The 20,133-nt window shown below is 49.9% G+C and overlaps 2 protein-coding genes across 2 annotated transcripts; both read right to left on the reverse strand.

The window, feature by feature from the left end:
• Positions 1 to 508: 508 nt before the first annotated feature.
• tom1 (E3 ubiquitin-protein ligase TOM1) lies at positions 509 to 14,754 on the reverse strand. The gene is made up of 8 exons (XM_057249963.1): positions 14,687 to 14,754; positions 2,526 to 14,625; positions 2,381 to 2,465; positions 1,761 to 1,793; positions 1,608 to 1,699; positions 1,171 to 1,543; positions 817 to 1,089; positions 509 to 748 (listed from the first exon to the last, which is right to left on the reverse strand). Exons 1-8 carry the CDS (start codon positions 14,732 to 14,734, stop codon positions 595 to 597), a joined length of 13,158 nt encoding a protein of 4,385 aa, XP_057114395.1. The 5' UTR covers positions 14,735 to 14,754; the 3' UTR covers positions 509 to 594.
• Positions 14,755 to 15,565: 811 nt separating this feature from the next.
• Positions 15,566 to 19,131, reverse strand: N7479_002267 (peroxidase/cytochrome P450 family protein; the record flags this gene model as incomplete). The annotated part of the gene is made up of 7 exons (XM_057249964.1): positions 15,566 to 15,892; positions 15,957 to 16,083; positions 16,139 to 18,317; positions 18,374 to 18,566; positions 18,616 to 18,664; positions 18,728 to 18,825; positions 18,877 to 19,131. 7 exons carry the CDS (start codon positions 19,129 to 19,131, stop codon positions 15,566 to 15,568), a joined length of 3,228 nt encoding a protein of 1,075 aa, XP_057114396.1.
• Between the last annotated feature and the right edge of the window lie 1,002 nt (positions 19,132 to 20,133).

Below are 20,133 nucleotides of genomic sequence, written 5' to 3' on the forward strand. Positions count from 1 at the left end.
CAGGTCACGTGCTATTATGGTAAGGCGTTCGGAATTATGTTTTTCAGGAGAATGACTGCACTTTGCGGTCAATAGTACATAATTTATGGCAGGAATATTACCACTATCGGACGTGTTTCCGCTCGATATATCCCTCATGACCAGGTAACTAAAAGCTAGTATGGCCTTTAGAGTGCTCCAAGCACGCATTTTAAAAATCCAACACATACATAGCACTTAATACAAAAACACCATATCTGTTTTAAAACGACCCCGAGGCCTTGTCATAATCTAAAAAAAATGCCAAGTACTCTGCATATGAAGAATACACATGCACGGTGCAAACACAGCCAACGATAACCAACTTCCGCCAGAAAGAACAGCGTAAAGCCAACATTTAAACCCTCCAAGAGGAAAAAAAAAAAAGGTAGAAAGTAAAAAGTAATAGAACACCCGGGGACTAACATCCTCGTCCGGCTAATAAAAAGGGTCATAAAAATCGTATTTTTGTTTCCCACTCCAGGGTTTTGCGCAACCACACTCGTAGGTAATCACTAGGACAACCAGTAGATCTGATCCTCTGTCTTGATGTAATAATTCATTTCTGCCTCTGATTTATCCCACGGTGTGCGAGAACAAGAAGCTAACAGACTCGCCGTTGTGTGTACGACGGCATGCCTCTGCCAAGGTAGGGCTGATATCGATCGTATGGATCTTGTCGCATTGCTCTTGCTTGTCGCCCAAGGGGACTGTGTTGCTGACGATAATGCTGCGAGAAGAGAGTTAGTAAAAGGTAACACAAAAAGATTCGTCGTTGGTATTCGGGTGTGTACATACCGCTTGAGGCAGCTGCCATTCAGGTTCTCAATCGCCTTGCCGGACAGAATACCGTGTACAACGATGGCGTTGACTTCAGTGGCACCGTGCTGCATGACAGTTTCGGCAGCCTTGGCGAGTGTGCCGCAGGTATCGGCCATATCGTCAACGATGATAGCGACCTTGTCCTTGACATTACCGACAAGAACCATGCGCGAGACCTCGTTGGGACGAGCGCGCTCCTTGTGAATAAGCGCAAATTGCAAGTCCAGGCGATCAGCAATAGCAGTAGCACTAATAACAATCTAAATTAGCGCCTTGAACTAACCCTCGGTATACAGATACATGTGTAGTATCGAGACAGGCACAACTCACCGCTTGGCACCGCCAGCGTCCGGGCTGACGATGACACAGTTGCTGACATCGAGGTTCTCACGGATGTACTTGAGCATGCTGGGCTCGGCGTACAGGTTGTCGACGGGGACGTTAAAGAAGCCCTGGATCTGGCTGGCGTGCAAATCCATGGTGATGACGTGGTTGCAGCCGGCGGTCTGGAGCATGTTCGCCATCAGCTTAGCGGTGATCGGAGCACGACTCTTGTCCTTCTTATCTTGTCGGGCATAAGGGAAGTTGGGGATGACGGCTGTGATGCGGCGGGCCGAGGCAGTTTTGCAAGCGTTGATCATGATCAGAAGTTCCATGAGTCCATCGTTGATATCATTGGGTTTCGTCGATTGGAGAATGAAGACTGCGACAAGTTATATATATAAGTGGGGGATCTTGATATCACAATCAAGGCGGGATGTTCATACCATCTTCGTCCCGCACGCTCTCTCCGATTGTGACACTGGTTTCTTGGTTGGAGTATTGCAGGACCATAATCTTGGTCAACTCAATACCGAGCCTGATTTCATAGCTCTAGAATTAGTTGGCTGCCCAGTCTTAACCTGATCGGTTGCACATACCGGTCAGCAACTAGGTTGGCAAGCTCTGGGTGACTGTTGCCAGTCAAGAGCTTAATAGAGTTGGTCGACATGATGTATGGCTTTTCGGAAGTGTAAGAAGCGAGAGATTCAATTCAAGGGAGCTCAAAACACACTCTTTTTCAAGATGACCGTGTTCGGCTCAAAAAATCGTTTTTCCTCCGCGGCCCCGCATGTCTTTTTTCCTATGCAGTCCCGTGACGGGCTCACCGCCTGATGATATAAGCCCTTCGCCAAGCCCTCTAACCCTGCCCAGGTGGAGATGTATTACGAAATTCTACTCTTCTCAAGGACTACATGTCGTAAAGAAGTACGCAGCGGATTTGAAGGGAAAAAATAAATGCAGCAATCTAAGTACATAAAGAGGGCCCCGGAAAGAGCACGATTGACCTGCACTTCAACCGAATCCCTTACCAGGTGCCTCAGTTTTCATCTTGTCATAAAGAAACTTCTCCTCGCTGGTCTATGCCAGCCTTTCATACTCTTTTCGTTCGTCCCCAATAAAAAGAGAATCCCATAAGAATCGAGAGAAACGCCATGCAATGCTTTGGCTTGATAGAACCATTCCCATGCCGTAGAGTAGGACAACAGTCTAGGCAAACCCGAAGTATTCACTACCAGCCGTCACGGCTGTGTAAAGGCGTTGACGGAGATCTTCGTAACTTTCATACTCAGGAAGATCAAGCTCTGTTAAGAATAGTTAGTTAATTGTGCTAATGTAGCCAAGAAATGTGGAGAGAAACTTACGGTTGAAACAGGTATGCGAGCTGGGAAGGCGATCCTTATTGCCATAGTCGCGATGGATGTTGAACTTGCTCACACCGTTCATGCCCTCAAGTTCTTTGAAGCCATTGAGAGGAACCTTACTAGTTCCAGTGACAAACTGCAAAAGCTTGGCACGCTCCTCCTTGTCGAATGAGCGGACGGCACGCCAGAACCACTGGATCTGCGATGAGGATGCAGAATAGTTGTGATACTCGGTGTTGTTCTTCCACTCATCCACATCGATATCAGGAAGACCAGAAATCAAAAGTTCCAGCTCTTGCTCGTTGAAAATAGAGATCAGCTCGGGAGGAATGATTTCGTGGAAACCCTTGAGGAAGTTGTCCAGTTGCTCGCGAACCGACTCGACAAGGCGATATTCGACCACGCGTTGAACGTACTCCTCCTTGTTCTCCTGTGTAACGGGAATGTCGTGACCACCGGGCTTCAGGTCGATGACTTGCTTCTCGCCAAAGTCATCAGTTTCAATGGCGAAGGTTTCGGTAATAATATCAGTAATGTCATTCTCCAGCATCCACAGAAGTGATTTGTAGTAGTCCAGGTCGAGCGTTTCCATATCCTTGATAGACACGGATCGTCCGAGGATATTCTTGTAGACTGCTCGGCTGAAGTGGCAGTCGAGGACACGGCCTTCGTACAAGGCCTTACCGATGATCCGCCCGATGAACTTGAAGAACATGAGATGCTCCGAGTTGACCCCACTGAGACGGTTGGGGTGGAAGGTAGTCCGATCAGCGGCGACAGGGATGAACAAGGCGTAGTTAGGGTTGAACATGCCACGGGCAAGGACCTGGAACCATTCTCTGGTGACACCACCAGCATCGACACCCTCCTCGCCATGGAATCTAACATTCAATTTGCCATACTTCAACTCATCTGCGCTCTTGAAGTACAAGGACTTAAAGGAGTCAAGGAAAACCTCAGCTCGGCGCACAGAAAGCTGAAGAGGAGGATGAGGGTGGCGAGGCTCGGCACCACGGGAGTGAACACGACGAGTAAAGTAGTTGCGTTTATTGTCGAATTCTAGAACCTTGGGGTTCTTGACCAATAGGGAGAAGGTGCCGCTCATCAGGCGAGGGTTCTGACGGACGAGCTCATTGAGAATCTTGCGATGTTCTTCGGTGAACTTGAAGAAGATGCTTTCCATGCTGAGACTAGCATCAGCTGAGGTGCTGTTTACTGACAATTCACGGCTGGCGCGAGACAATGGCTGGTCCTTCAGCGTGGTGTTCTTGCAAACGACCATCAATGCCTCAATGAGAGGGAGGAGAATAGTAGCCACGTTCAGCATATTTTCCTTCTGTCGAATGACAGTCAAGCAGTCACTCAGCTTAGTCCAAAGCGGGCCGAAAGTGGCACTTTCATAAAGTCTCTTGAGCACATCCTCCTTGGGGGCGGATTCAGCCTCAATATCCTTGGACTTATCCGCTCGTGTATTGTCAAACAGGTAATCAAGTGCGGTCAGGATACGTAGCAATTTTGCCTGGTCTGAGCTAGCTGGGGAGAACTTGGCCAGAGCAAGGCCTTGCATGTCAGTACCAGTCTTGGCCTGGTGGATATGAGGGAGAAGATCCCCCAAATCAGCCAAGATGGTATCGCTAAGGGCTTGCGCTTGAGCAACCAATTCATTGCCGATCACGTCTCTAGCTCCAGGAACAGCAGAAAGATTGTTGATGGTGGAAAGCGTATCGCGGAATATCTTGCCATTGCACTCGCGAGCCGCAAGGATTTGAACAACCAGTCGAAGGTTGTGATCCGGAATGACAGGAGGCTCGATGGTTCGCTTCTTGCGCTTCTCGTCCTCGGCAGGCCCCTTGGAATCTTCAGCTTTCTTGGCTTCAGCTGAAGTAGCTTCTTCACCCTCGACGTTCTCTTGGTTAGGGGTTTCCACAGTGGGCAGCGGAGCATCGGTCATGGATGTGTCCATACTGGAATCGGCAGCTTCGGCAATTTGGTCGGTAGGTGCTTCGATTTGAGGTCTTTCAGGCTTCTTGCCTTTGCCCTCTTCCTGTCGCTCTTTCTCACGACGAAGGAGAACAGTCAGTGGCTGTGTGATGCTGCTAAGGAGGCTAGAGAGTTGCTCCATACAGTTAGGGCTTTCCATTATCAACTTGCGGTCAAGAAGAGAAAGCAAGGCATTCAGAGCAAACTTGTTAGCTCGGTTTTCTTTGGCTTTGCCCTTGCGCAATGACTTGAGTTTACCAGCTGAGGCAGAGTCATGCTCTGTCAAGAAGAACCAAGCAATATGAGGGTTGAACTGCGAAAGGAAAGACAGTGCAGCGATACATTGTTGGATAACCATAATTGGAGTCACTTCACTGCTGACGCTTGAAGCAGTCTGGAGAGCGAGGGTCCGCTTAGACTGCGGCGTCTTCTGTACTCCCGGTGCCTTTGCACGCAGAGAAAGATGGGAAAAGCTGCGTTCAATCGCAGTGGAATCAACGCTGCCGTCCTGTAGAATTGAAAGAAGGACACTGATCACTTCGCTCCGGTTCTGGCGGTTCTCACAAACATTGTGAAGAATGTCGTTCAATTGATGGCGAGCGTTGCCCTGAAGAGGCATGAACATCAGGCGTAGAAGGGTTGCAACACCAGCCTTGTCGAGCATTTGAACAATTTGACGTCTCTGTTCTTTCTTCGGCTCTTGGCCCGCAGCAGGCTCAGTTCTCTGTCGGTGATCAATGCCACTCATGTCACCAAACTGGGCCATGCGTCGGCCGCTACCACCCATACCACGGGCTTCGGTCAAATACTCTGGACCTAAAGTTGCGAGAACATCCTCGGGCTGATCGGCTAGAACGGCTTGGCGCAAAGAGGGATCAAGAGTAGCGAGGAAGCTGACAGCATCCATTTCTTCTGCCGGTTGAGTGCTAGAAGCTGTAGCGCCAACCCCACCAGCAGCAGCCGCCTGTCGTCGCGCGGTCTCGCGTTCCCGCCGGCGCCGATCGGCCGCTTCTTGTTGCAGTAATTCTTCGCGAATCTCGGCAGGCAAGGCCTCAAGGAATTCTTGGTTTATCTCAGTATCCTCCTCACCCGCGGCGGCAGCCTGGGACCGATGTTCAGCAAGCTGTTGCATGATGACTTCCTCCCGGAGTTCCTCGGGCAGGGCCTCCAGATATTCTGAATCAATTTCCAGACCCGTGATATCAACTTGGCGGCCCCTAATGTTCGTGTAAACTCGACGAGCAGGCTCAGTAGGCAGGGCTTCGGGTTGAGTAGATGGGCCAGCGCTTTCAACTGCAGTATCGATTTCTTGAACATCTTCCATGGGCTCGTCGACCCCAGCAGCTTGGCGTTCGGCTTCCTGTCGTTCTTTCTCTGCTTGTAGTCGAGCTTTTTCTTCCTCTTCTTTTTGCTTAAGCTCACGCTGTTTTTCTTCGGCGGCAATGCGATCTTGGCGGTCCTTTTCAGCCCTTTCGGCTTGAAGACGTTTGCGTTCCTCTTCCGCAAGCTTCTGGCGCTGCTTCTCCTCTTCGATGGCAGGGGGAACCAAGAGCTTTAGAATGGAAGGGATGATGCGTTGGGTCCGTTCAACATACTGGCTGCTGAAAATAATGCGGGCCTCTTCTTGCCAGCGGTTTCTGGTGGTACCAAGACCGAACTTGACAGCAGTGTGAGGATCGTCGCCGCGAGTGCGAGTTGGAGGACCTGCCCCTCGAGGGATTCCAAGCATGTCCTGGATACGACCAGGCAAGACTGCCCGTCGATCGACGTGGACATGAATACCATCAGGGCGAGTGACAACGCCGAAACCTGGCGCCGCCTGTCCGCCAATGGCTTGCATAATGGCATTCATGAAGCTGATGGGGCTATCCATAGCAACAACTCGGCCACCTGCAGGGTCCATAGACTGACCCCAATCGGCGAAAGGATCAGCAGTAGCCCCACGAGATGGAACGGCAGGATCTGGGCGGTCAGTCCGGACCAGAAGAGGATTAGTTCCATCGTCGTTGCCGCGAGACGGGATTTGGGTTCGGTGGACACGATGGTAAGGCTGAATGGGAACAAGACCGGATTGGCGACCTGGCATGATTTCAGTGACAGTAGCCCAGGCCGGTGGTGGGCCGCCGCGGAAGCGGGATTGGGGATTTCCTCGGGCCATTGGAGGCTCATCGCCTTCCCATCCCCATGGCTCAAGAAGATCGTCGTCTGCTAGGCGAGTCATTAATGATGCGCGATTATAATGAGGAGAGTTGAACCCACCTTCCATATCCCCATAGGATCCTTGTTCCTCGTCGAAATCATCCATGTCCTCGTCAAGTTCATCCATTTCATCTTCGTCTTCAACTGGACGGGATGTCAGCAAGGCTGGTCGTGACAGGGGCACTGGGAGTTGCCTCAGCAGTCTAAGGAGGGACAAACCATCTTCATCGAGATCATCAAGAATTTCTTCATGAATATCGCCACCTAGAGCATCTCCATGGATATCATCGACACCTGTACCATTTAGGGCACGGAATAGGTCACCAAGATGCTGATCCTCACCTTGGTGTCGGGTGGATTGTCTGATGTCGGCCATTTCATCTTCGAATTGGTTCATCATCTCGACCTCCTCTTCGTCTTCGGTCATTTCTTCGCTTTCCCACTCGTCCTCTTCGCCTTCTCCGAGGCTTTCGTTGTCTCGATCACCACCGATTTCTCCGTCATACATGTCATCATGCATGTCCAAATGGTCGTGATCTTCATCGTCATCATCCTCGTCTTCATCATCATCTTCGTCTAAGATGACTTCGACTGCATCACCGGAAAGACCTTCGATTGGACCCATACCATCGTCATCTTCGTCGCTGACAACTTCACCATCATCTTCAGCGACATCCTCGTCGTAGTCCATTTCTTCGTCATATTCATCATCGTACATCTCATCGTCTTCATCCTCTGATTCTTCGGTGCTGCTCTCCTCCTCGTCGTGACGAGGCTCTAGCATGCCAAGAGTAGAGTGGCGGAAGAGATCAGGTGTTTCTTCGCGTTCATCTTCCAAGTCAGAAACGGAGGTTGCCGATGAGATATCATCATCCTCGTTCTCACCTTGGATGGTGATATCAGAGTTCTCGCTGAGAAGTACGGCAGTCTGGGTGAGTTTATTTAATGGACGAAGAATGTACTTAATGACACGCCTGGAGGACGGGAAATTCAAGTCAACATCGGCGACTGAAGAAGTGAGGGCGGGGATAAAATTCTTTTCGAACATGGTCTTCGCGAGCTGCCTGGTTGAAGTTGGGAATCCCGCGTCGTTGGTGAAGGAGTAGCCGCTGAGCATTTTGTCGAAGAGGTCAGCAAGACACATGAGCTTGGAATACTTGGCGTCTAGCGGTTCAGTAGACGCCATAGCATCTTTGTAGGACCGTAGAGCATGCTCCAGCACGAAACGGCGGACAAAGGCAAGCTCGGGCTCATCCTCTTCATACTTTGGTTCGGTACGACGTCTACCAACACCGCCGAATTCGCCGGTCTTGGTGCAAAGCGCAACAAGCACTTGCATGGTCCATGTGGAGGTGATGCTGCGTTTTTTGAACACCAAAGTCTCATCATGGTCCATAGTACCGAGGGGAACAAGCACGTTCAACAAATAGTTTAGGACGCCAGAGCGCGGTTTAGAGGGCGTAGTGGCAAGAGGGTCAGCCTTGCGGGAAAAGTTGATGAACTCGACCTTGGTCCGGTTGTAAGAGGAGAGAAGCTCCGTCAAGCATTGAAGGAGCAAGCAGCGGTATATGTAAATCGGGTGGTCATCTGCCTTGAATTGGGGCTTCTCTGCCTTCTTGGAACCGCGAGATGCATGTGCTTCGGCGGTGCTCGAAACTGAAGGTGTTGGCTCGTCCATAGCCATCTCAACATCAGTTTGAGTATCAGATTGGTCAGCTGTCTGCTCTGGGAATTCGGGACCGGCTTCTTTGTCGTCCACATCCTTGTAGGACAGAAGCTCTGAAAGCAAATAATGGATAACACCATCCGGGTTCTCCACAATTGGAGCTTTAAGTTCGGCACCCTTGGTTTGGGTCTTGGCCTTGTCCTCCTTGCTTTTGTCCATATCTTCGGGAGCAGGTGCTTCGCCTCCTGCTGAAGATGATTCTGGCTTGGACTCTTCGAGGAGGATAATGGGCCTTCCTCGTTTTTGTTGCCTGTCTTTGTCGGCCTTCAATCCAAGAACCTGCGGACGTTGATGGTTGTCATATCTGAGCAACCGCAGCTTTTCATTTGTAACTTCCACAAAGATATCAGGAGCTCTCAGCACGAGGTGATACAGCTGGCGTACATAGCCGTTCGTGTCAATCTGACGGGTAGTCTTGGACTCGAAGTTGGCAACAATTTCGCTCCTCATGATCTGCCGGATAGTAGCTTCGTCCTCGACGATGTGACGAAGGATCAGCATGAAGGAGCTTTGGAGTTTATCATTTGTAGCACTGGAAAGTTGCTTGACCATCACAAACAAACGCTGAAGGTTTCGCTTCTCGCCAAAGCGGGCGGCAATGCTGCGCTCACGGGTGAGAATGACAAGAACACGGCATATGGAGAGCGCCAGTGTGTCATCTTTGCCTACTCGGGGTAGGATCTCGACAAGAGCTTCAAATAGCTGGGTCTTCTCCCCGAGGGAGACAAGTGGATCTTCAAGATGAGCTGGTGCATCGCCGCTGGGATTGGGATCATCAAGACTTGGCAGGGTCCAGGTAATCTGGGGAGGCTGGCAATCATCAGACAGCAGCTTCTCGAGAATGAGCAGGACATGTCCAACCCAAGGGAAGGTTTCTTGGTCAGCCTTCTCGGGTGTTGGGAGCTTGATAAATCCAAGGAAAGTCGAGAAGCAATCTTTGAGCTCTTCAAGAGTCGCTCGATACATGTCACGATCTTGAAGGGTCAGTGCGAGAATGTGTGCATAGGCCGCAATCTTTTTGCCAGCTGTTTGGAAGTTCTCCATCTGCAGGGAGACTAGCGATTGAACGAGTGTCTCTCCAATGTCTCGACGGAAGCTCACAGGTTCGCTATGCTTCTTGATAGCCGAGGTGATCAAGTCAGACAGCTCGAAAGAGACATCATGGTGTTCGTTCAGAATGTCCAAGGCCCGATCGATCAGATTTGACCGAATGTTTTGCCTCTCTGCATCTAAATCTTCGATTGTGACCATGTGGCGATGTTTGACCGGCTCTCCCTGGGATGCTCCGGTACTTTCAGAAGAGCTTGGCCCGAGGTTACGACTGTCGGGCCGACGCTGGTTTGATGACTCGCCTTGATCATCGCTATCCATGTCATCATTGTCGTTGAGAACATTGTCTAGAGCTCTAGCCAGCCCATCATGCATGTCGGAGTCAATATTGCCTCCAGGAACAGGAGGACGATGTAGTGCATGTGCATCAGGTACGGGCCGTCCAGTTGCTTGGGCCAAAAGCAATTGGAGAGCTGCAGAGCGATCGAAGGCTGGATTAGCGCCACCAAAAGGTTGAACCTCTCCAATACCAGGGTCATCGAGAGGGTCGATGACAGATGCAGACTCGGGTACTCCAGTTTTGATGTCGCCGGGACCCGGGGGGGCTCTGGGAGGGGCTCGTAACCACTGCTGCGCCTTGCAGTATTCTTCGGCCGCCATCAAGAGATTGTTGCAACGATAAAGGGCTTCTTTGTTAAGATCAACATCCATGTACCCTTTCTCAAGCAAGGCAGTTGCTCGTTCTGTGTGTACGACGAAAGGTTTCTTGGGCATCTCTACTAAGATGGGCGGGGTATCTGCTTTACGAGCTGCACCGGCCTCGTATTCACCATCCAAGGAGCACCGCATAATATCAATCAACAATCGGACAATCGGACTCGATGACTGGGTCGCAAAGTCCGAGTTCCACATGTCTTTGGCCATGGGCAAAATCTCCATGCGAAGTTCCACCAAGAGTTGACCTGGCTGGAAGTAATCGGGACGATCTCGATCCCGTTCAGGGTGAGAGGTCAAGGCTTGTGTCTGGCTAGAGTCCACGATGAATTTTCCAGCAGTGAGGTCTGCGAACAACCCAAGAATGATCTTAATTCCACCATACCCGGATGCAAGCCGGTCAGCAAGCTCTTTGTCCTGATCAGGAATGGACTCGGCAGATGGAAGTGACTTGATGTCGCTCAAGAAGACATCACAGATCTCTTTCAAAACTTTGAGGCCGTTGTTTTTATTGAATGAAACGAGAACTGAAGTTAAGTAGTTCGGACTTGGACGCTCTGCTGAGACTTCATAGAGAAGGTGCGAGAAGTGAGAAAGAACGACAATGAGATATGCGAATCGGTGCTTAGGGCTGTCACTCGAATTGGCAGGGTTGAATTGCAATTGGCGAAGAATACCTTCAGCAATGGCATCTGAGACCAGGATTGCATTCGCCTTCTGTTTTTGGAGCGGATCTGTGCGTCTCTTGCCGATAATGCCGAGTCCGAGATTGTGCAAGAATCCTGTAATCGAGGTTGGCAGAGCGCTGAGAAGGTAGCGAAGCGTACGCGCATTCATGAAAGCAGGACATTGTTCATCAACTTCGGTGTCATCTTCTTTCGGGGCCTGGCCTGGCTGAGCCGGAGCAGTCTCTAGTGCACCAGTGCCATCCCGTTGAGGTTCGGCACCAGGCACTGCTGAAGGCTCCGTAACTGGGGCAGCCTTGGACTTTCCAGAGCCATGCTTTTCAGCGGAGGCCTGTGTGGCCTTCAGCCACTTCTCAGGAATGTTCTTCTCCAGCAAAATTCCTTCCCACACGCAAGAAGCAAGCAGGTTGCTCAATGAGGAAATCAGTGAACAGTAGTGGTCCGCAAGGTTGGCTTGGCCAAAGATGGAAGTTGACTGACCAGGTCGAGTTTGGTACAGTGGCGACGCGAAAACCTCGCGAAGGACATCTGTGAGGAGAAGAACGGCATTCAAGTGCCTTACAAAGAATGTGCCAGATTTGGCAGCAGCCGTAGGCTCAACAGCCGGCTTCTTCGAGTCTGCTGGTTTAATCAATTCTGTGAAGAATCCCGATCCAGTGGGTGCAGTCCAAAAGGCCGAGAGATTGTCCACTGCTGCCTGTGCGCGTTGAACGAGGGACGGGAGCACAAGGTGAGGCTTCGTTTCTGCGAGCATGTGAATAAGCACGGTGATCTCTTGATTGGCGTTGGTGCTATGGAAATCAAATGCCAAGCTTTGAAGTGTCGCAAGATCCAACAAGAACTCTGTGCCGCCGGCCAGGATGAATGACGTGCAGTTCGTCTGGTTCTCGAAGAAAGCGCCCAGGAATCGCAAAGCTGGGAACAGGTAGTCCGTAGCTGAGAGACCATGAGCATCCTTATCTTTAGGCTCGAAGTCAGGGCCCGGCGAAGGAAGAACATGATCCAGATGCCCAACGACCAGCTTGGCGCCATTGGGAAGAGTGTTCACATTGAGCTGGGGAGCACCAAACGAGGCAGGATCATCTGTGGGTGCATCAGCGGCTGTGCCGATTTCTCGGAACAATGAGAAGACATCTCCCAAAAGAGTGGTTTTGCCGCCGGCGTCTTCAGTCCACATCTTTGTCCCCATACCTAACTCCCATGCCTTGACTCGCCCCAGGATGTTGACACGAGCAGCCATTACGAGAACAGCAGTCATAATAGAGGTCTTCAACGCTGGGTGATGTCGGACAAGCTCATCAAAAGTCGTGCCTAACGAACGAACCAGTTCTGGGTCATCCTTCAGGCATTTGATATGCTCAGGGTTCTCAAAGATTTCGAAGAAACTCTCCAGTGCATCGGAGGACTGGAAGAGGTCCAGACCGGAGGAGTTCAAGCAGATTGCTCCGAATGCACCAGGGATACAAGCAAGAGCATCAGCTGCGGGCATTATGCCAGGTGCAAGAGGAGTATTCTGTGGTCTGACGATAGCATACTCGCGATCTTTCTGCTTTTCTTCAGACTGGATAGCAGCTTCGGCGCTAGGTGGTTGAGTGGCGGGTTCGGGGGCATCGGTCTCAGTGTCAGTATCACGGTCTTCAGGCTCCACGGCTGGCGGCTTCTCCAGCACCTGAAGTTCACGACCCATCACGGCAGCAAGAAGGCTCTTGCTGAGGCCAGCCTCGGCGATGACAGCATAACTAGTAGGCTCGTTGTGAATGAAGCTGCTGAGAATGTTGACAGCATTGCTCCAAACATGCGAGCCGAACACACGAGCATTCTCGAACACAAGGCGAAGAGAAGTCAACAGCTGAGGCGAGTCGATCAAGTTTCGCAGAACACGATCGAAGCCTCCACCATTGTGCTGCATGATATGATTGACGAAACGGAACATCCAGCGCAAAGTCTGCTGCTGGAAGTAAGGAATTTGATAGTCAATCGAAGGGTTTTTGTATTGAGCAGGGAATCCATCCCCGCGATTGACCTTCTCGAAGGCGGTCTTGGTCTCGTGATCGATCAAATCAGACATGGCATCGAAGCCCTTTGCTGTTGTCAGCGTACCCAGTGCATCCCGGACCGCATGCACAAATGTGTCGAGGAACTCCATGATACGGGAATAGACTCGGCGGGATTTTTCAGTCCGCAGATTCAGAATGTCAACAAACATGGGAATCAGACCTGCTGCAACCAGGGTTTCCGGTGTACGTGTGCTCGAGCTTGGAAGAGTGCGCAGAAGTGCAAGCAAAGCATCTCGCCACTCATCGTGGTAGGCATCATCCGGGTCGTTATTCTCAGGGCCTAGTTCATTGACCATTTTACGGGTCAAAAACATGAGAATTCCGTGGTTGACATTGACGCTCAAAGCTGCACAGACGTCAACAGCACGAGCCTTATGCTTGGCCAACGAGTCCAGTGCCTGGATCGCCAAAGTTTGGACAGTGCGAGAGACCTCAAGATCACCACTGGCACCGAGATGAACCACTTCAGCAAGCTGGTAAGCAAGCTGAAGGCGCTTCGGTTGTTCCAGATCAGATTGAAGAACCTTTGATTGGAAGGTACTCTCCGGCTGGACATGGGCCAGGTTGGTCACAGCCAGTGCCTTGATGGAAAGGATTTGTTCTCGTGTGGCACGCGTTGCTGTCAGCGCCTTGGCGACTCGGAGCTTTTGAAGCAGCTCATATTTTGATTCCAGGGGCAGATGAGGCAAGTTTGCCGCAAGGAGATCTTCCATCTTTGCAGTTGAAACTTTTGAATATGGAAGCTCTAGGACTTTGCTACCTCGCGTGGCCTCCTCTGCCTTCCCACCGATGGCAGCTGGTGATTCATCCCCATTCGAGGCCTGGTTAGAATGAGGAGTTGGGTGCGTCGCACTACGTCGCAATGGGGTTGGTGTGGTTGGGACATGGGAGCCATGCTCTATTTGACCAAATTCGGAGGTCGTTCTGGTCTGTTCGGAGCCCGAGGGATAGTAGAGAATTCGAACATCTCCCCATTCCTCCCAGCCATCGCGATCACGCACAAGGGAAACCAGTTCATTGGCGTTGATTTTTGTCTGGGCTGTATTTTCCTTCCCCTTGGTTAGAACTGCGGTTGATGCGGCAAATGGCGTTTTACTAGCGATGACTGGACGCTGGAAGGGTGCTGCGATCTTCTGCAATTTTTCGAGGTCGAGAGCATAATGGGACTGCAATACAGACTGCTGATGGGTACCACGCTGGCGAGAGTGATACCGTTGGGCTAAGCAAAGAGACAGCCGCAATGTAGATTGTAGGAGAGAAAGTGAGGTGGTATTCAACAGGTCACCCAGGCGATCGCTGCTGCTGTACAGGCTGCGGTTTCCACATTTCTCGAGCAAAAGACGAGAGAAATCAAGGACTGCTTCCACAAGCTCTCTATCTCCATCAGGGCCATATCCCAGGGCATTCAGTTTAGCATCAACACCCTCTGCGGGGCTCTTGCTCTCATCGGCCGAATATGATCCCTCCAAAACACTTCGGGTAAACAGCTGGGTTTGAGGGCCGGTATTCAGGAAGTATTTCTCCACAGCTGAGGCCAGAATCTCGTCGAATCGGTCTAGGACATTGATCCAATGGTAGAGATCACCGCGTGGGAACGGCCATAGCTTTGGGAATGTGTTGAGAAGCGACGGGAGCTCTGGAACGGGAAGACTTGTGGCACGCGCTATGAATTCTTGCAAAAAAGGTGACTATGATGGAAGGAAAATTTTTTAGTTGGGTTGCACATCAGGCCGCCGGAGAGTAACTTACAATTGTAGCCTCATGCTTTTGGCTAGCTACCTTCTTAATTCTCCCCATGATAACGATCGGTTGACCAGTCAAACATGAGGGAGCTAAGAGATTCCAGGAGGGTTGTCTCCTAGAGAGGGTGGAGCGAGAAGGTCGTAAAGACCGGTGTCGCGGAGAAAGCGCGAAGATGCCTTATGACGTTTTTGGTGCTGGTTTGCTGTCTCAACGAAAATCGAATCGACTCAACGTGATGAACAGCTAAGCAAAGTTTCAGTGTCAATAAAAAGCAATTCTAGGAGACGATAGATCAAATTTACCATTCAATCGTGAAGAAACTCCAGTTAGAAAGCTCAACTCCGAAAGGTGAGAGAGATGAGATATCGAAAGTCGGTCAAACAAGGGAAAACGGGTGCAGGTCGTTATCCCTCGAGGTTTGACGTAGTGGTATTAAGTATGTCAAAAGGAAAAGATGACAAGAGGGGGTGGGTTGATAGAAGAGAGGAGGAGGGTAAGGACAAGCAACGAGAACAGAAGCTGGTCTTGCCGGCAGAAGGCAGAAGGGCGGAGCCGCTGGCTGATTTCCCCCATCAGGCCTCAGGCATCGATGTCAGTCTTTCCACTTCCACCTTTCCAATCCTTAGACATATATATGATGCAATTGTATAATTTTTTATCTTACATACAAAGAAGTACAATAAAATCTACTTTACTACATGTACAGTCTCTGGATTGTTTTTGAGAAAAAGGTAGAACTTCAGACTAAAAGCTACATAGCTTCAATTTTACTGATGCGGTGAGCCTCTTGACAAAAACACATGCACACTATACAAACAGCAATAGACATTATGGAGAACTCTCAAATGAAATTTGCATACTTCAAAGTTCTCAGATATATGGTCTTTACTTCTTCCTCGCAGGCAGGTCTCCATCCCATTGGATTTTCATAGTCGCGGGGAACGGAGTGAAGCTACTGTGCTCGGCATCCATATACATGGCGATGCCTCCTGCTGCATCAAGCCTCTTCAGGTGGCCTTGCGGTCCGGGAGCGCGACGGACATTATCCAACCGCCCAAGAACCTTGAGCATAGTGGAAAGTGCAAGAGGGCACATTTTAACGCCCATGCATTCATGAGGACCGAACCCAAAGTGAGTGTACAGGCTCATGTCACGGTCAAGACGGACCTTATCAGGATCAGGGAACGCAACGGGGTCACGGCCTGCAACAACCTATATTTTGAACAGTCTGTTAATATTTGAATCCTAACAGGAAAAAAGACATCAAAGAGCTTACCAAGTTACAGATGATCTCCTGGCCAGCTTTCAAGGTGACTTTCTCGCCGTTATCTTCGACCACCGTTGGCTTAGTGACAAATCGTGGCAATGCTACCGAGCATCGGAGTCTCGCTCCCTCCATGAAGCTATATGCAGTTAGTATGACCTCTTACATCCTAATTGGGATACGAAGAAACTTACTATCGCACGAGGAGCTCGTCAGCCTCAGGAGTGTCCTCCCTAGACAGGCGCTGGATCTCAACCAGATGCTCCGCAGCTTCTTCGGAGAGATAGTAGTCGATGCATTGAGAGAAAAGTTGGCCTTGGTTGGCAACCAATGCACCGGCGGTGGGAAGAATGTGCGACCACACAACATCCTTTACCGGCAACTTGCTGTCGAGCAAGCGTTGGATCATGTGAACACCATAGTCACTCAGGATATCATGGCGGTGTAGGCGGTTGACCAGGTTGGAAATGAATCCAGTCTTAGAAACGAGTTCCACGTTGGCTAGCGTCAACTCGCCCAGCTGCTGTGCAACATTGCGAGCAGTCTGGCAAAGTTGGAGGGACTTGGATACGTCAACATCGTAGAAAATAGAAGCAAAAATCACGGCCAGAATCTGGTACAACTCTTGCTCGCTGAACACGCCTCTTGGGTTTGACTCTGTCTTGAGAGACAGGGAGAAGATGTTGGCACAGAAGTGAACTTGAGCGAGATTAGCAACATCACGAACGATATCAACCTGGTTGACACCAGCAACTTTGAATGAATTTCGCTCGAGGAGTTTCAGAGTAATGTCCTCGTAGAATGCTTTCACTTCTGACTCCCACTTTTCACGGTGCAGAGCAGTAATGAGCATCTTCCGAGAAGCTGCGTTGGCAGGGAGGTCACCGGCCAAGGCGAAGTCTCGGCCATAAGGACGGCCGCTATTTTCCATCAAAAATTGGATCTTATCACCCCACACTACCTTGAATCCTTCTTGGTCTTTCAAGATTTTTGCGCAAGCAGAGTGGGAGTTGATGAAGAGGGCCGGGGCTTTATAGAGTGGTCGGTCAAAGCTATACGTCTTAACTTTACCAAGGCTAGTCAGGATCTTTTTGTTCTCATCAGGCACAACCAGCGGGAAGTGCGCGTAAACCGAGTCACCGCGGAAATGATTGGGGAAGGCCTTCAGGACCAGTTTGTAGAGAACCTGACCGCCATCAACAGAGACGTCATTGTTGATCTCATTGAATGCCCAGTTTGTGAGATGTTTCGGTGTGAAGTCGACGGTATAGAAGCGATCGCCACGAACCAAAGCAACTGCATCTGAGAGAATGGCCCTCGAAGTCGTGAAATTGGTGCATAGACCGCTACCCGGGGTCATAGCCTGTTTGGCCTCTTCGAGAATGAGGCCAGGGTACAACTCAACAAGGTCGGGATGGTCATAGAAATGCTTAAGCTGGTTCGCAACGTATGGGTCTGAGTTGATCTCTTCGAAGGTTTGATAAGAAGCCAAGCCAAAGTACTGACGGAATTCGTTCAAGGTAGCCAAATTCCAAGAGCGTGCCTGCTTGATTCCGAGAACCTCGATGCTTCTGAAGACATCCGGCACATTCAAAGCACCGAAAGCTCCAGCAGGATCTTCAACACTCTCCTCGAAGATCTTGACCAAATCATTATCGTCGAATTTTCCATCTGCTTGGCGTTGCAATTTAGCGAAAGGGCGTTCTTGAGGATCAGCTGGGAGTTTTGATTCCCATTGGCGAAGACCCCCCGTGAATTGCTGCATGCTAATTTCCTTCGGATCCTGCCCATCAAACAGCTCTTTATACAGATCCTCTGACCATTTCCCGTCCCGAGCTGAGACACAAGAATGCCAGCGATAAACAAGATTGAACTCCGCAGATACTTGGTTTCCGGTAGCCTGGGAAGGTGCCTGTCCAAGCAAGCCATCCTTTATCTCTGCACGGGGATCCAAACTCCAAATACTGTCAGTACGGTTGACGTTGAGAATGGTCCGGACATAGTCCTTCAGAATGATGTTAACATAAAGACCACAAGTAACGAGTCTTGCGGTCTGGAAGAGGTCGTTATCCCAGGTGGTATAAGCCTGAGTATTTGATTCATCCGGCTTCGTGAAACGGCCACATTCATTGATAGCTGCCAATTGGGTTGCAACCGAGTTGTGGAAACGGTTGAACATGATGAGAAGGACGCCAACGCCCGGGGGGAACCCCAAAACTCGCTTGGTGGAAAAGCAGTCAGGTTTCAACTTTCCATCCTTAAATGTTCGGACTGTGTCCTGTTCTTTCTGGTTATTACCATAAAGCGGAGACAAATCCAAGTATGAGGATGTCAATGATTTCGTTTGATCCCTGGGATCCGTCTGAAACAAGTCTGAGAACTGTTAGCCTCCGTGATTCTGCCATCTCTTATCGCAGACAATAACCTACCGTGGATGATAATAGAGGCAAGATAGAATAGTACGCTAGAAATCTTGTTCGGGTGTTCCTTGAAATCTTTCCGGGCCAAGAGACTATCGAAAAGAGCCTCTGGCTCTGGAAGAGTAGCAGGCTGCATAGTCTTCGGCCGAACAGACCGTGCATACGGAGTGTTGGCAGCGCCAATCTGAGGCCAGAAAGGATTCTAGGACTGTTTAGCAGAGATTCTCAACCTATAAGGGGACAACTCCTACGTTTCCAGATCCATCAGCCTTCCGGTATGCCGCATCACGGCCAAGATAGCTGCATCGCTAGTCAGTCACTGGACATTTTCCACATAGATGAACAGCGCATTGCATGACTCACGAGGCAGGCGGGTGCTCCAGATCACCCCACAATTGGGTGAGGAAGGTATTGGTCAGCTCCTTGCCATTTCGAGATGTCGCAGGCAAGCCAGCAGCAAGCTGTAGATGGTTAGAGTGTGATTACAGCCAATTCCTCATGGAAATACATACCTGAATCACGCGCTCCATGGTATAATCTCTGTCATTCACAGCCTTACCAGTCACGGCAGCTTTGGCAACGTCCGCCAAAGTTTTGGCATCTTTCAAGTCAAAACGGAGGAGGTCCTTGGCAAGGCCCGTCACAGCTGGCTCCTGTACATAGCTACCATCGCCAGTTTGAGTGGGCAAGGGCCGCAAGGCTGCAGCCACAACCTGCTCAACCTGAGCAATCTTGTTGCTACTGGAATTGGACTCGTTATCAGCCATGGTGAATTGAGATGATATAATACAATGGAATAGTGTAGAAGTAATTCGAGCGTGAACTGTGATTAATCTGTTAACTTCAATTCCACAACAACGAGGTACGGAGTAGTGTATTGTGACTAAAGCTTTTGGGAGACCTCGAGCCAGGGCCAAACAGCGCGAGGTAGAAGCTGAACAAAAAAAAAAAAAAAAAAAGAAAAACAATAATATAGTGAATAGTAGCTTACCAGTATATGTATGTCAAACACGGTGGGGTAGAGTGAAGTATTGAGGAAATAAGGTGGACAGCTTACGAACAACCCAAGAGTCGCAAGTATGTATATAGGAAAGCAGTAGCAAAAGACCAACACAAGAATCACAAGTAGTTAGGAAAAGAAGAAGTGAATCATCATGCGATCATTTCGGCGGAAATGGGATAGGATATTATTATTATAAGCCTCCCATGGGAATCACGGAGTAAGCCGAGAGCCAGTCGAGCAAAGCGTACGGCTGAATGCACCTCACATCCTAAAAGTTCAGCCGCGCCTCCATTCGTGATCATTCTTAGCGTAAGGTGGATACCCCTGGGAGAAAAGGGATGCCCCACTAGCTGTTATGAGCAATCATGCATCTCTGATTCGCGCATGCTATATTCCCCTGTCAATCAAGGCTTATGGTATTTTTGCCTAGAAGTGTCCACTTAGAATAAATAGTCTATGGCGGATGACCCGGAATACCAATGCCTAGTTAACCTGGTAGGCACGAGCTATAACATATATTAACACATGTAATGGTTCAATTTAATAGTTTCGTAAGGAGATGTGGTCTAAACTGCACACTATGATTGGAGCGGTGACAACGGTAAACGGGTCCGAAGATCTGCAGTGCGCTCAGGCTTGACTATACAAAATATATAATGTATTCTTAGAGAACAATGATAATAATAACAACAATGGCAGGTACGGAGTAGAGTTCTCTGATGTACTTCTAGGCGTTGATTGGCGATGCCGTTCGGCCAGACTAACC

Source organism: Penicillium vulpinum, assembly GCF_028829585.1.
Source record: "Penicillium vulpinum strain IBT 29486 chromosome Unknown utg000001l_segment0_segment0, whole genome shotgun sequence".
NCBI lineage: Eukaryota > Fungi > Ascomycota > Eurotiomycetes > Eurotiales > Aspergillaceae > Penicillium > Penicillium vulpinum.

What these genes read in the sequence shown, in the direction of transcription:
- tom1 (XM_057249963.1), bottom strand. Translation starts at nt 14,734, where the DNA reads ATGGGGAGAATTAAGAAGGTAGCTAGCCAAAAGCATGAGGCTACAATT. An exon ending in AAAAGCATGAGGCTACAATT is followed by an intron (nt 14,626 to 14,686) that starts GTAAGTTACTCT and finishes CTTCCATCATAG; the next exon opens with TCACCTTTTTTGCAAGAATT. An exon ending in GAGCGTGCGGGACGAAGATG is followed by an intron (nt 1,544 to 1,607) that starts GTATGAACATCC and finishes AACTTGTCGCAG; the next exon opens with TCTTCATTCTCCAATCGACG.